Source organism: Tympanuchus pallidicinctus, unplaced genomic scaffold (genome assembly GCF_026119805.1).
Source record: "Tympanuchus pallidicinctus isolate F22 unplaced genomic scaffold, pur_lepc_1.0 scaffold3, whole genome shotgun sequence".
In the NCBI taxonomy this organism is placed as follows: Eukaryota; Metazoa; Chordata; class Aves; order Galliformes; family Phasianidae; genus Tympanuchus; species Tympanuchus pallidicinctus.
The window spans coordinates 76,351,548-76,367,473 of NW_026294747.1; the positions used below are offsets into that span (position 1 = coordinate 76,351,548).

A 15,926-nucleotide genomic window follows, 5' to 3' on the forward strand; every position below is an offset into this window, starting at 1 on the left:
TGTGATGCTTGGTTTTTTGGTAGTGGCATTCAGGCCCACAGACTCAGACAGATGGTGAATACTCAAGTCTCAACATTGATGCTTTCTGTCAACTCATCACATGGGTCTGATGTTCGCAGTACTGAGTAAGAATACTAGAGCTTGTTTCTTTTCTATTTTTGTCTTGCAAATCTGAAAAAAAAAAAAGTCCTGGGGAAAGGTAAATAACTGAGCATACCACTTCTGGCCTAAACAAATAGGAGGAATAAAGCCTTCCTCCATACTTAAAGTTGCAAAACTTATTGTCATTTATGAAGAATATAAACTCCAGATCCAGCTTTCTATCTACATTTAAAAACTAATTAGCCTAGACAAGAACCACCTACATTTCTAAGTGCTGTGGTAAATGCAGGCATGTGTGACACATGGAGTTCTGCTGTAAGTTTCTATGCTAGGCAGTTTCTACTATTACGGTATTTTTGATACATAGTATGAAATACTGCTTTCAGTCACATTTTGTTTGAGATGCTTGTAGTAGTGATATATTAGCAGTTATTAGCAGGGCTCTTGTAGCTGTTCTTCAGGAACCATTCAGCTGAACATCATTTACTTCTCAAATACGCTAGAAGCATTGTAATATGCTCAAAAGGACAACACTGAAATACTTCAAAAATCATTGTTGTATTGTCCCTACCTACTTTCAGAAGTAGCACAATAGCTTAAAATTGTGTGAGTTAATCAAGCATATTAATGTTAAACACTTAAATAGTACTTAATAGGAAGCAAAAAGGAATACTCACTCGAGAGGCCTTCAAACCTACTGCTGTTTTGGTTAAAATATTTACTCAGACCCCAAAAGCATAGATCAGAAAACTGGAGTTAAGACCCTTGACGCTGTTAAAGGGGACCTTAGTGAAATCTTTTGAGATGCATGCATTGCCAGGGTTTCACTCTATTTATAAGGAGCAGGTACACCCTGTACCTCCCTTAAGTATTTTAATTTCAGTATATGTTCAAGCTGTGTTTATGTGTCCTTTGGATACATTGCCCCATGCAAAAGTGCTGTGGAGTAATTTTCATAAAACACAGAATATAAATGTTTATAAATAACAAATATTTCAAAGGACAGAAATTGGTGCCAGTTGAACAGAATTCTGTAAGATGTTCTAGTTTCTGAACTGAACAAGGTATGTTGTCCTTCTCAGAGAGCTAAACTTGCAGAACAGTGCAATCCTGTGCCCTCTGAGAATAGATGAAAGACAGGATGGATATTTTTTAAAATGAAATGAAAGTAACTTGAGTTTCTTGTTTAAAAAAAAAAAAAAAAAAAAATGCCAGCACCTTTTGCACACCTATCTTTATTAAAATGGACTTCAAAAGGAGTGTTTTTTTTTCCTTGGTGCTAACATCCAGGTGTTTTAAGTGCTTTTGTAAGGAAAAAGAAGTTGGGAAGACATCCCAAGGCAAGTGAACAAGAGGGATCTGTAAGTATACAAGCTTTCAAGTATAAATCTTATCACAAGTGTGGGTATACTGCAGGTTTCTATAGGGGGCTGCCAACTGCATGTCCTCTTTCTTACACAGGTAATAAATGCAGAACTGCTACCCGTTGCACTGCCTGCCTGTCTCTATGGCAACTGACAGAAGTGGTGAATAGCAGATGCAGCATGTTGGTTAAGGGGAGAAACTGCCCATTTTCCACAGGCAGGAAACAGAGCAGTGATCTGAACTGGATGAGAAGGAAAGATGAAAGAAGCTAAAAAGGAAAAAGAGAATCATAAAGGAGGAAACAAAAAGCAGCACAAATATGACCTTAGCTTTTGCAGAGGAAAAAAATGTGAAAGAAACAGGAAGAAAAGCAAAAGGAAAAATCACAATCAAGTGTAAGAAGTGGAAATAGTACCAAGAGAGCATGATTCAGAAGCTGAAGAATAGCACAAGGTATTCAGTGGGAGGTTGGAGAAAAGGTGATAATCATAAATAGATGGAAAATCGTTACTGCAAGCTAAATGCAGTTTTGTCCTAAATATGATGACAGCCACATAGGCTGAAGTCTATGCCAGAAAAGCAGGTAGGGACTAAGTGTCCAGGAATGTGCACTGAATTAAGCTAATATGAAGCCAATGCCATCCTAAAGCAGAGCTTCAAGGTTGTGTCATCCTCCATGCATGTCTTTGGGTTATCTGTGGCGAGGCTTTTCATTTTCCTCACTGTTTCTTCCTGAGTCCCTCTGTGTGTACCACAAAAAGAAGGGGAAGGATAGGTGAAAAGGCAGAGCAAGGCAGTATCATATTCTGTTATTTAAATGAAAACACTCAAGAAAGGATACATTGCATGTAACTGTGACCTTGACTCTCTAGGTGTCCCAGTGTGGTAAGATTTATGGGAGATTTGCTAAGAAACAGAGCTGGGGAAAGTCCTTCTGCTGGTTCCTTGTGTGAATCAAGATAAAAAATTAGTTAACATGGGCATTAGATGGAATTCAACCTGTGCAAGTGGGACAGACCACCATGGACTGGAATTGTTACTGGAAAAGTGTTGACCAAGTTCATTAAATGATGAGAAGGTTCATTAGGCAGATATTTAGCTACACCAAATGGCAGGATGAATTTGGCTTCAGGGAATTCACCAGTAGCTGTTTCTTACATATTTAGTGTATTTAAAATTCTGTCACTGATGATGTTCAGGGCACTTCCAGAAGGCACAGCAAGCCCAGTGACTCATCTTATCATAGCATTATCAAGAATATTGTTCCTGGTAGCAGATAAGCTGCCTGGATAATCACATCCAGTGATCATGTTCAGATTACGTTGCACTTGGAGGAACTAGTCTTCATTCATGTCAAACTCATTCCACAGATGATCTTCCAGAACAGAAAAATGCAAAAATGAGAATTTTACCCTGTATTTTTTCAAAACTAGCCAGAAATGGCAGAGAGTATTTACCAATACAGCTGTGTGCACTTCGTTATCTTTTGGTCATCCTGATGGCTTACTAACATTACCGAGAAGAGGAAGCTAAGAGTCATATTTTTTATGTAAAATGAGGTTGTGTAAGTTCTGTTCTTATTAAGGAATTTTGAAGCCATATTTGTACAAAGAATAATGAGAATGTAAGGTCATAAAGAATTTCTTATTTTCAGCTTTAAGCATGGGATTCAGGAGAGCTCAGAAAATTACATATTTGAAAACTGTGCTGCACAGCTGATAGAATGTGTCAACATGCTGACGATACTTTATTTTCTTAATGGTAATATTGTCCTCATGCTGTGCAGAAAAATGAAAATTGTCTGAATTAATAAGAAAATATGATAGGGTGTTTATTTTAGCACTCTTTAAAAATGGATTTTGTTACTGCATATAAGGACTTGTAAATGTACCGGCTAAGTGTTACAGATTTATTTAGCAAGGCTGCTTGATAGAAATATTTTAATGCTCTTTTTAGAAAGAATTAACATAAAGTCTGAAATCTTTTCTTCCATTGAAATTCAGCAGTTCTGTTAAGCTGATGTTCTGGCTGATTTTCTAGGCTCACTTTTATTCTAGCTGTGAGCGGGAAACTTCAGGAAATCATTCCTAAAAAGCACCTTGAGGTGACTAAATTGCTACTTCATTTATATCAAGATGGGCAAATTGAAAATCTGCCAACCACAGTCACTAGTGCAAGTCCTGCTGGGCTCCCACCCATACAGAGGACACATTTTGCCTCCTCTATGATGCAGATATAGGGGATTGATAGTTTGAAAGGTAGGAAGTTCTAGACCAACCTTATAGATTCTGAAAGCAAACAGCACAAAGTCTACACAGTTGTCAGTGAGTGGGAGTAAATGGCTGCAGTATAAGATCTTCTTTGGGAAGGTCTCTTAGCAATCTGCAGTAATATACCCAAGTCCTTTTTTGCCAGATAAGGTGCAAATACTAGCAGAGTGTTTCATGTCCTGTGATCCATTCTAGTCACATGGACTTTTCAGAAGACTTGTTAGCAAAATATTAAAATGAAACAGCAGTGTTGGCAGGTGGCTAATGACAATTTACAAATAGGATTTAAGCTACTCTCATTAGTTGCCTTTCTCCGTGGCTCATATTAAAGGAAAGTTTGGGAGTTGGCTGTATACTGCTAACCAAAGGATTTGTTTTATGCTGTTACAGGAGTGTGTTGTCCATATTCTTTGTTAAGGGCCTTGCTGTTTTACAGGTGGGGATACTCAGCACCAGCAAGGTTATTATGAGAAGAGTCAGCAATATCTAGCATTGAAGAGACAATTTAAGTGTCAAGCTGGTGGAAAGGCAACTGGACGGGCAGGGATTAGCCTGGTCCTTGAGATGCCCAGGTCTGTTCCTTCATGTGGCACACACTCCATAACTCTTCTGCATCTCAATTCCCCTATCTGAAAAACTTGAATAACAGCTTCCCTTGTACTGCACAGGAATTCAGATTCCATAGGCAAAAGCTGTAATAATAGAAATGGATGGGATTTTTTAAAAAATTGAGTGGCCTGAAATTCTGTGACAGTAAACTCTTCTTGGAAGGTAGATTTGTTTTATCATCATTGTAGAAACTAATCATTGTATAGAGGAAATCATTTAAGGAGTGCTGTTCTGAGAACAACCTTTAACGCCTTCTAAAGCATTAGGAAGACATCAGCCTTTAGGATATATGCCAAATGGTTGATATTTATAACCATGTAAGCAGTGCAGCCTGAATAACAGGGATTACTGTTTTAAATGTGTTTTCTGTAACCCTCACATTAAGGGTTGTAATTTCTCTTTATGATCAGATCTTTTGGAAAAATTACTGGTGGTCAAAATGAGCTGTGTATCTGGTACACAGTCCTGTGGCCAGAAATCCTTTAATGCAACAGCTCTACTTCAGTATCTGTTAAGAACTAAAGTGTTTCTCAGGTGCAGGATGATAATCTATGTGCACTCTTAGAACTGAAATTGCCTTTGGGGCCATCAGGCTGCTTTGCATTTGGGGATTTGAGCTTACAATGCTAGACTGCAGCATCCGTGGCTTGTATATGGGTTGTAACCTCCAATAAAGCTGTAGGGCAGACAGAAAATGTTGTTATAACCTAAACTTTTAAAGCCTGAAGCTGGTGTGTCTGAGTTGTTAGTCTAAATTTTATTCTATTCACAGCCAGTGGTTTTAAGCTTTGTTGATCGCTCACTTTGGTTCTTGTCACAGAGGGTTGTTTTCAGGGTGCTTAAATCTTCCTTAAAATCTATTTTAGATTTTTGCCATTTAAAAAAGGAAAGTCTGTATTGGTCTGTGCAGGTTCCAATGTAAAATTATTGAAAGAAATTCCTTAAAGCTAACAGAGCCAAAAATTGCGAAATCTTCAGAGTTCTAAGAGCTTTGGTTGTGTTATTTGTCAGCAAACAGTAATTACCTTTGTCAAATAGTTCTAATGGCTTATTCTTTCACCTTGTTCTAAAGTCTCCTGTATTTTGGTGTGATGTATTCTACTAACAGGTCACTTTGTCACAAAAGAAACAGAGGTTTCAGTATTCAAAATAATTTAAAAGTTGTTCTCCATTAAGGGCTTGAATTTTTAAATTTTCTCCGAGTTTGTCTGTTTGGTATTTCGTAATAACAGAAAAAGGAAAGCTGTTGATGGCTTTTCTACTTCATTGTGGCTGAACTTTTCCTTGATTCCACAAAATTGCTGTGAATATGTTCAAGTTGCTTTTAGTATTAATACAGTATGGACAGTTTCATTGTAAGAATAAATATTCATTCAATACTTCTCATCTTCAATGTAGTCTGTACTTAGATTGCTGTTTCTTCTGATGATCACTCAGTAGTACTTTGAACTTGTTTAAAAGGCAGATGATTTAAATTTAAGAAAATAAATAAAGTCAGGCTTCAGGTGCACATGGTGAAACTTTCCAATCTTGATAGCATGTTTGTAACGTAACATGGCATCCTTAAGGAAATGAAATAATTCCTAAATTAAAAAAGGTCCTTACACGTCACTGCTCAGCTCTGAGCAGCAAAGTGCCAGGAGACAGTTGGTGGTAGTACATAATGCCTGTTGCTGGTGACAGCACCATAAATGGTCCTCACGCTGAGGATGGAGGAACAGATTAAATAAGGGATAACTAAAATACTGTATTGTGACGTTTCAAAAACTATTTCTGTTCTTTTTTTTACACCAATACCAAATACACATGAGGTGCACTTTTGTCCCACAAAAAGGGACTGAGCTGTCACACACAGCCTGCTCTCCCAGTGACATCGTCTGGAGAAGTTACGAGTTAAGCAGTTCACGGATTTATTTTTTAAACGCTGAACCTAAACGCAGGGCTTTGTTTAGGCGTGATTTTTCAAAGGTTTGTCTCCACCCAAATATATGTTTGAGAAGTAGATGTGTTGTTTCTGGTTGTTTGCCCTTAGAAAATGCGCGAGTGCAAATTTATATCCTGTCTACCCATCCTCATTCTTGTTTTTTCTTTTTGCTTCTGCAGTTTATCGTGGAATGTCATGGGAACACGCTTCTTCCCCAGTTTTTGGGCATGTACCGGCTCACTGTGGATGGAGTTGAAATATATATGATTGTTACAAGGAATGTCTTCAGCCATCGTTTGTCTGTTTATAGAAAATATGATTTAAAGGTGAGAAATAACTGCAGATAAAATAACTGACAAAGTACCTGAAAATCTTTAATGTAAATGCTAGATTCTGCTGTTGATTGAAGATTGCTCAAAATTTTAATGAATTTAAACCTGTGTTACATAATAATCACGATGAGCTGGTGTAATTCTGCATCTAAGCTTAGAAAAGCTGAAAAATGATTTTATAGAAAATAAAAATTTTTGTGTTGTGCATATTTTAAATGGAGTGCTTTTACCAGAAATATTGTTATATATAACTAATGGCTAAGGGTGAAGCACTTCACACAAGAAAAATAAGAATTCTGCTTACTGTAGACTTTTCTCAACATTATGGAAGGCTACAGCTGACTGTGTAGAGGACTTACATAAAATGACTACATGGTCATTATTTAAACCAACAAATTGCTACTACAAAGTACATCACTTCTACAGAAGCTTCATATTTCCTTCTACAATTTAAAAACAGTTCTGAGAAAAAGAGAATTGCTCTTAAAATACAGAATTTCTTCTGTTGTTATCATAAGGTGTGTTTTAGTTTTGTTCTAAAATGTAATTTTGCTGATATTTAATATACAGCACTTAGAATAAAGGCCTGAAATACATTCATGGTCTTTCTGCATAAGGGATTGTTTTTATTTCCTCCATAAAGTCTCCCTTAGAAACCTACTTCTTTCTAATGCATTTAATTTCTGTGTTGAATCACTATGTGCATCTGCATACTTATTTTAAGATATTTATTCAGCTCTATATTAAGAGGTTTGTAATGCTGCATGTTGCAGCAACCATTCCTAGGAATTTACCTAGGAACTGGTTGTATAGTTGACTGAACCTCATCTGTGAGAACTGATTTCCTGACTGTTGACTTCATGGTTTTTAGTATTTGGCAGAGCTTACAGAAGAAAGATGTTTTTAATTTTGTTTTTGCTCTTCTTTCAATTTACCCTCTCAGATTTTAGCTGTTTTTCATTTGAAATATCCTAGTTGATGCATGAGGTGACTAGTGCAGAAAGCAAACGTCCAATCATAAGCTGCCTCTTTTTGGAGGATTTTCTCCTAAAGTGCCACTAAGAAGGAGTGACTGATCTCAGTCCTGAATGGGAAACGAGTAACTTCCAAAAATTTGAGAGAACTACGTATATTTTAGAGCATCATAATGACCATATGCATTAAAAAATGGGGCAAAAGCACAATACCAAAAACCAAATAGCATATAATACATTCTTACCATTGGTCTAAGCAGCACTGCATTTGCTGCTGCTTACCTCTGTGAATGTTTCTGTACACTGTTCAGTTTGTCCAGCTAGGCAAAATTGCCTTAAAGATAAACTTCCCTTGCAGTTTAAATTCAGCATCAGTGTCATATTGTTCTTGAAAATTACTGCCCCCCAGCATATGCATAATGACACTGCTAAGATTGTAAAGAGTTTTTTTCTTAATTTCATTGATACAGCTTTTGCAGTTACAGGTTCAGACTCCATTTTTTGTAGGTATTTCTGACACCAGCTTAGCCAAAAGTCTCCACTATGGATCAGCATAGGATTTCAAAGGTATTTTCCTGTCCACTGAGACTTTTTCTTAAGATTACTTCAGTGTTAAACTTCACAACCTCCAAAATTTTTACTATTGCAAATCTTTTTTTCCTTATTTGGTTTTCTGCTGATCGTTGTCCAGACACAATAGTTCTGGCGGCAGGTAGAGCACAGAAAACGCTATAAGTAAATCAGTAAACTAAAATATCATAGACTTTTGTTGGAGTTCTTTATCAGCTAAAGATAGAATGAAATGCAATCTCTGCTTTCTGGACTGTACATAATACTGAAGGTCTGCTGTCCATTTATCTTTTCTCTCTGTTCTTTCTAAGTTTTCTCTGCAGACAACAAAATATGATATAAAAATGTGTAGTTCTGAATTCTTACATTCTTTGAAGTAGTGTAAACCCACTCGAGCACTTCTTTACCCTTCCAACAAGACAGAGTTGATGTACCAATCTTTCAATATCCAATGCTTACCATGTTACTGTAATGAAGGCATAATTATGGCTACTATTTATTGTAGTGCTGTTACCTGATAAACTCTGGGTACCGAAAGGTGTGGTCCTGCTTCAAGAAATTTGTAAAGAAATATACACAGCCATTTTTTCGGTCACCTCCAGCTTATTCAGAAAGTACCACATTACATACACATCTCAGTCATTAAATAAAAAGTATCTTAAAATACCCATTATGCCATTGGTAAACTGTAAATCTTTTGAATCCACTGTTGATCTCATCTCTTCTTTTGACTTCATGTTGCTGTGAGGTACACTGTTCTTGTTTGTACTTTGTGATCTTTTTTTTTTAAAATATTTGTATGTACCTATATTGTGTGACATCCTTTTTAAATGTGTATTATGTTTGCCCAAGATACACAGAGTAGGGTATCCCACAACTGTACATCTAAATTGGCACAGAAATTTCAGAACTCTGCCAAGCCAACTGAACTTACAAGGTTGTCTCAGAATTAGGATGAGAAGTGAGGAAGAAACCCCCATCAGTCACAGAAACAATAGGTTCTGAGCATTTGAGGATTTAATCCATCCTTCTTCTCACGTGATAGATCTTCTTCAAGAGATGGCAGAAGTTGAAGACATTCTACCTCCCGTGTCACCTTCTTAATTTTAAAGGATGCAGTTCATCCACTTTTTGACCTGTTATCGTAAAGTTTTCAAATTAGTTTCTGACATATGCACATTTTTAGATCCATTTTTTCTGTTTCAGGGCTCTACTGTGGCTCGAGAAGCCAGTGACAAAGAAAAGGTATGGTGCATTTCTGTTTACTTTTCAGTTATCTAAACTGCTAGCTAGTGTCAGGACAAGCATAATCAGTGCTGTTCTGCCCCTTTTCTTTGTTTTCTGTCATATTCTCCCGCTTGAGTTCTACCTTATTCCATCCTTTATCTTTCCTGTATTTACTGCAGACCTTTGACTGTTGGTTTGCAATGGTGTTGAAATTCCAGAGGTAAGTGAGCCACTCGTCTGCCTCCTCCTTTTCCTTTTTTCTCTTCTCTTCTTAGTTTCTTCAGGGCCTGCCCTGTGGTAGGAAAACATCAGGAACTTCATTCTCTTCCTGCTTCTTCATCTTCTTTTTCTTGCTCTTTAATATAAAGATTTATGGACACAGATTTATGAAACTATGTGATGGGGCACTACTATTGTGAATGTAAAAATGAACCAAAACTTGAATTGTGATAACCACTGGTTATGTAAAGTTTGTTCAAGCAAGCCAACAGCTGACAGGCATGGACATACACAGGTGTAATGAGAGGGAGTAGTCTCCTTCAAATTCTATAGCTGGAACTTTGCTGTAAAAGGAAGTTGGTCACTTTGTTTTTCTCCATCTGCAACTTGAGTTCATTTGGAAAATTGAACATTTGCAAAATGTTCTTTGAGATTCCAGTGGCACTTGAGGTTTGTCTGAAGGTTCTGCAGATAATCAAAAGTGGAACATAGTCTCCATTCTGTAAGACTTCTTAGATTTCCAAACTTTTGAGTGGTCTATGAACTTGTGACACTAGTTTTCCTAAGTTTCCCATAATTCTTCTGAATTATGCTGTTGCATAAGATCATTCAGCAATTTGCTTTAAAGACTTCATTTTGTTTTGTCCCAAAATTCCATTCCAATAACTTGTTTTTATCCTAAGCATTAATCATACCATGCCAGCCTCTTTAACTCTTCTGTTGTGAATCACACAACTGCAGTAAGGAGTAAGGGGCATTCAGTAGCTGTCACTGATGCATTTCTAGCTGTAAGAAACACTCTGTGTGCTGAGTTTTTCCACTTCCTCTTAAGGTGTGGCTGAACACTTAAAATTCTTCCAGCGGTGTGCAACTAAGATGTCACAAATGTCAGTTGCCATTGCAGTAATCTGCATTAGCTCTCCTTTTCTGTTTTGGGCCCTTAAGATCATTTCTTGAGTGGTCTTCATTCCTTTCTTGTGGTCTGTTTTTGGTCTCGTTTAGTAGCACAACTCTAGTGTTTTTAGAACAAAGATACTAACTCTTCAGGTTTCTTGCAAGTGATACCCAGTGTCATTGAAAGCCTCTGCTGGTAGTGCTGAAATTAGCTGATAGAAATGAGGAGGGCAAATTACTTGGATGTGACTGCTTCAGATTATAATATTAATGCTTGGAATAATAATGTAAATATTACTAATATTACACATTTAGCTCTGCAAGAGATGATACTGTGCAGATATTTGGTGCTTATGTTTTTGAGGAGTTTTAGGAATATCAAAATTATCAAAATTAGATAAGTCATGATGTACTGATGATATAGAGTTAGTAACTATGTATCTAATTACTATGTAACTAGTGAGAACCAGAAAGAATCACTAAATTCTGTTCTCGTGCAAGTCCATGGCAAAATTGTTATTGAAACTGATTATAGCTGACCTGTAACAAAGCTGTTTAACTATATAAAAAAGATTATTCTCCATTTATAAAACACGAAATTTTAACTTCAGCAAGACCAATGACAAAATTCCTTTCAACTTCTGAATGTCTGGAGCCTCCCCTTTCATTTTGCACATTCATATGAAAGCTATATAAAAATTGCTCCCCCAGATTCTCCTTCTGATCTTCTAAGTTTCACACATCATATTCTTTTCAAATGCATTCGATTTCTTGGAGACAGAACTACATGAAGCTTATGGAGCTGTATTGCAGTCTCTGGCTGTTAGAACAGACTCCTACTACTCATAATTCAGCAAAGTGATAAGTTACCTCTCTGAACAAACATTTCTAAGCAGGAGAATGAATTGGGTAGTTTGGTAGTTTCATAGAGGGAACAACATTGTACAAGCTCTTTGAGAATCTGGCATGGAAAAAATAATGTTTTGCTATTACGTGCTTTCTGTGCACATTTTGAAATCTGTCTTTTGGTCTGGAAGGAGTCAGAAGAATACACAAGTATCTTCATTGTAGGTATTTGGAACTCCAGGTTCAGATCACTGTGATCTTAATCTGTCCTGCAATAGGAGCTATTAGATAAGGAATTTCCTTATATAAACTACTCAACATATTTTTAAAGAACTGTTTTTAAGCTTGAATGTGTTTGTGTACGGATAGACAAAGATGGTTTGGTCTTTGAAGCGATGTAAGCAGTGCTACGTGCCTGCTATCATGAGATGTATTTCTGTATGTGTGTCACTGGACTGGGGACCTTGAGAATTGTGTTGAAATCTATGAAGTTCGAAAAAATAGTTGTGAGTGACTGAACAAAAGAAAAAAATCCCTGTCTGGTACCTCAGATACCTGTCTGGTGTTGTAACTTATTAGCTAACATTTAGCCAGGGGCAAATTAAAGCATCAATTTATTAATATCACCCTGCAATGACACTATTAATAACAGAATCCCAATTAACGGCAATGTTAATTAATTACTTATTGTAGGGATACCCACTGCTATTCATATATGAAAAACAGAAAAGTAATAAAAGGCAATAATCTTTTGGTGCTAAAATATGAGGTTAAAAATGTCTGGCCATGCTGTAGATTTTAATAAGCTTTTAAGTAATTCATGTTTAATTTGAAATGCCAGTATTCAAAGTGATCAAATGGTTTTCAGAATGTCAGGCACAGTATGTTGGCTTCCTTTACAACTGCAGAATCCAGAAAACAGTGAAGTGGATCTTTCAGTCACTTTCTAATGAAGGTTGCAAATTTTAAATAAATTACTCTGAAATGACTTGGATGAAATGGTGATCTTCTTGACATATTTTCCTATCAAAATACTCTTTGTTACTTAGTTAATAAATGAGTACCAATCAATTATGCAAAAAAGATTTATTGGACCATAAAGTAAGAAATCAGGGGAAAGAAAAGGTATTTTTCTATTTTAGTTTGGTAGTGTAGAAAAGATATGAAGATTCAAGGTTAAGAGTTTAGGAAGAAAAGCTGGCTGGATGACTCTTAAAAATGTCTGAATGTTAACTTTCTGTCTTATTCTCAGTTTATCTTCCATTTGACTGTTTTCAACTGTTTAATATCCTAACATATTGATGATAAGCTCTGAACTGTCATTTCAGTGTTTTATGGTAATCAGTGTGGAGACAAGCTCCATCCCGTAGATTTCACCTTAGCACACAATTCTTCTCATTTGCATTGTAAGTGATATTTTTAATAATAAAGTCATCACTTTCTTGGCAACAAATATCATAACATGCACTTACAGATGTCTTGAATTTAAAAAGAACAGTGTGTTTCAACAGTTGTCAAGTTCTGACAGCTGCTCCTTTATTTTTTTTAGTCTTTAGTTCCGTCTTAAAAAAAAAAGAAACATTAATAGTGGGCATTTTCTATTCATTCCTTGGACAATTTTGCCCTCTTAAGTGAAACAAGGATAATGCAGAACTCCCCTGGTGGTCTGTCTGCTCATAATTATGCTGTACTTTCAGTATGACATCAAATTAGCAGTTCCAGCTGGGAGTACTTGTAGTTATAAAGAACTTTAGGATGTTGCTTGTGAGTGAACAATTCAGAAATTTCAAGAAGAAAATAAAACTAGGTGATGTGAAACCTATCATATTTCACCTTTCTTGTAGAATTTCACAGAATGATAATTGTCTTTCTGTTAATGCTAAATGGGTTCTGTTACTCTCTGTGATACGTGATTTTTCGTAAATAAGCTCAAATACATAAAAAGACAGTAAATACAAGACCTTAGCAACAAGTTTACGCAGTCTTGAAGTAGGTAAAACTTGATTCAAGGCAGATCATCCCCAAAGCTTAGAATTTTTTCCTGCTGTTTTAAAAATGCATTTTTGACTTATTTCTTTTAATGATTTCAATTTGCTTGTTTGCCAGTCGCACGCAACAGAAATGAAGCATGACTGCTGTTTCTCTGTGAAATACATCTCAAGTTGACATATGCAGAGATCATAACTTTCAAATCATCACACTGCCATGCATTGCAAAGATAACAATAAATATTCAGAGTTCAGATTCCTGTTTCAACACTTTGCCTTCATATGATGCTAACCCATGACTGTTATTTAAGCAAATCACTATTTTCCTGTTGACTGGTGGGTAGGTTTTTGGTTTGGTTTTGTTTAAAGGTCTGTATTCTCTGTGTTAAAGCAATTGTTTTTTTCTTAAAGAGAATCTTGGTCTTGCATTTTATGTTTCATGTTCATTTTGTAGCTGGAGAATATTCACTATAGGTATAATTCTGGATGCATTTTCCTGATCACAAGTTTTTAGCTACTACTTTTGTACATGCTTGAATTCTTAATCCATCTACACTTTCTTGCACAATCTTTTGTCCTACAGAAGTCCGTCTCGTACCTTCTAAAACCTTTTCAGCATTCTCTCAAACCCCAGGTTTGAGGTTGCACCTTTATTTTCATTGCCATTTACAATCCTCTTCTGCCAAACACTGCAGTAGGACCTTGTTTGGTCAGAAATGCCTGCCCAGGACAAGGCAGTTTGTACAAGAGAGGCTTGGAATCCATAACCAGTGGAGGAGAGCAGCTCCCATCTCCAGACTTCCAAAGGAGATTCTAGTTATTCTTTCTTCTTGTGGATCTGGTGCCTTCAAACCTTTGACTCAGTTCAAAACCACCTGTGCCAAACTATTGCAAATAAATTCATAATATCCTTCTTTTAAAAATGCTGCCTTCCATATATGAGTTGAAAGTTAACATCACTTTTTTAATTAAAAAAAAAAAGTAAAAAGTGAATGCATTAAGAAAAGAAGCCTAGGACGCAGAACTTAATTCTTGGCAGATGTTGTACACCATCTCCAAAATGTATAAACTGACAGCCCAGTTCTGCCAGCAGTTAGCTGTGGGAATAAGGTGGCTGGTGAGTAGTTCCAAACAAGCATTTCCATGCACTGTTTCTCCCACAGCCTACTCTTTGCCTTTGCTAGGTGAGGTCAGGTGGTGAAGTTAGGGGTTTTTCTGTTCTTGTTTGTTTGTTTTCCCTTCTTCAGTCCAACAACTATTCTCAAACTTCACTGTCCTACAACTGTTTTATCAAGCTTCTTCCAAAATGTCAGCATTAATACCAGCCCATGATTGTTATATTAGGTCATAATGCAAAAAATCCCTTTGGAAAAAAAAAATGTACTAGTTTTTCATTTTAACAAATCAGGATAGGATGCTGAATTGAGATGCGTAAGACATCTGCAAAAACGATATCCGTGTCCATATAGAAATGAAATTTCGCCTCTGATTCTTCGCAGTAATTTTAGTTTTTGAATCTGGCTTTGTGTGTTCTGTCATCATAGTCCAAAAAAAAAAACTGACTTCATTGCTTTTCAGCCCTCTCAAAGACCTTCTTATCATTAAAGTTGTCTGTAACCATGGCAAACTTCAGAATGTGAACCTGCAGTGTGTAAATAGCGTGCTTTTCTAATAAATAGATCCTCCATATTTGTAAAACTACTGTGCCTTTCTTGCATCTTTAAGTAGGGGATTAAAAATGATGGAAGTGGTTCAGAAAGAAAATCTATTATTAATTTAGTGGAAGTAGTTAGATGTTCATCTCCTGTGCAGCTCTTAAAATATTTAGTTCTTTAATGATAGTAATATGTTCATTATAATGAATTACATTCTGGGAGAATCTTTTTCCAACAAGGATTTTGCTTCATTGGAAATATTTGAGACTTCATTAAAATTTAATCATATCAATTATTTCATTAAAGTGAAGTCCCAATTTTTTCATTCAGATAGTGTTTCAGACTGCCACAATGTGGTTTGCTTTGTATTTATTTCAGTGCATCAGTATAAAATGTTCGTATTTGAATTTTTCAAAATGAACACATACATTATGAATGTTAAGTAACTCCTGGAGCCACTTCTGGTTGTATACGTCATGGGTTTTCATTCCTAAATCCTCAAATAAATTCTAAGCCATTAATTTGAGTAAAATTGCCACTAGAATTTCTGCTAGTGCTGGCTGTGATTAATAATATTTGGGATTACAGCAGTATCCTAGGGTTGTTCAGCTTCAAGTAGATGTGGGGTGTGATACTGTCTAGCACATAAGAAAAAAAGAAAGACACAGAAAGCTTTGTCTGGAAAGAGGTAGAAGAAAGAATGTAGTCTGGGGGCATCATTCACGTAACATGGTGAGAGCAACCACCAGCATGTAGCTCTTTAGCTCCAGTTTCTTATATTGCAGCTTTTATTTCTTGCTCTTTTTGTTTCCATGCATCTGTGCTGGCTTTCAGTTCATGCTTGCATTTGCTAAGCCTTCACTGCTGTGGGATCTAGGTGAGGAAACGTGCCCTCAGACAAGACCTGCAGGGTGTTCAGGCCTGAGAGTCTCAGCATTGCTAGCGCAGTTC

General features: G+C 36.4%; 1 protein-coding gene across 2 annotated transcripts in view; it reads left to right on the top strand.

Moving 5' to 3' along the window:
• The window catches only part of PIP4K2A (phosphatidylinositol-5-phosphate 4-kinase type 2 alpha), a 99,974-nt gene that overhangs the window by 73,844 nt on the left and 10,204 nt on the right, over positions 1-15,926 (top strand). Inside the window, exons 5-6 of one of the 2 annotated variants that reach the window (XM_052693251.1) lie at positions 6,450-6,596; positions 9,353-9,391. In XM_052693251.1, coding sequence (XP_052549211.1) covers positions 6,450-6,596; positions 9,353-9,391 — 186 coding nt within the window. The remainder of the gene's footprint in view (positions 1-6,449; positions 6,597-9,352; positions 9,392-15,926) is intronic. The other variant, XM_052693252.1, reaches the window with a different exon arrangement.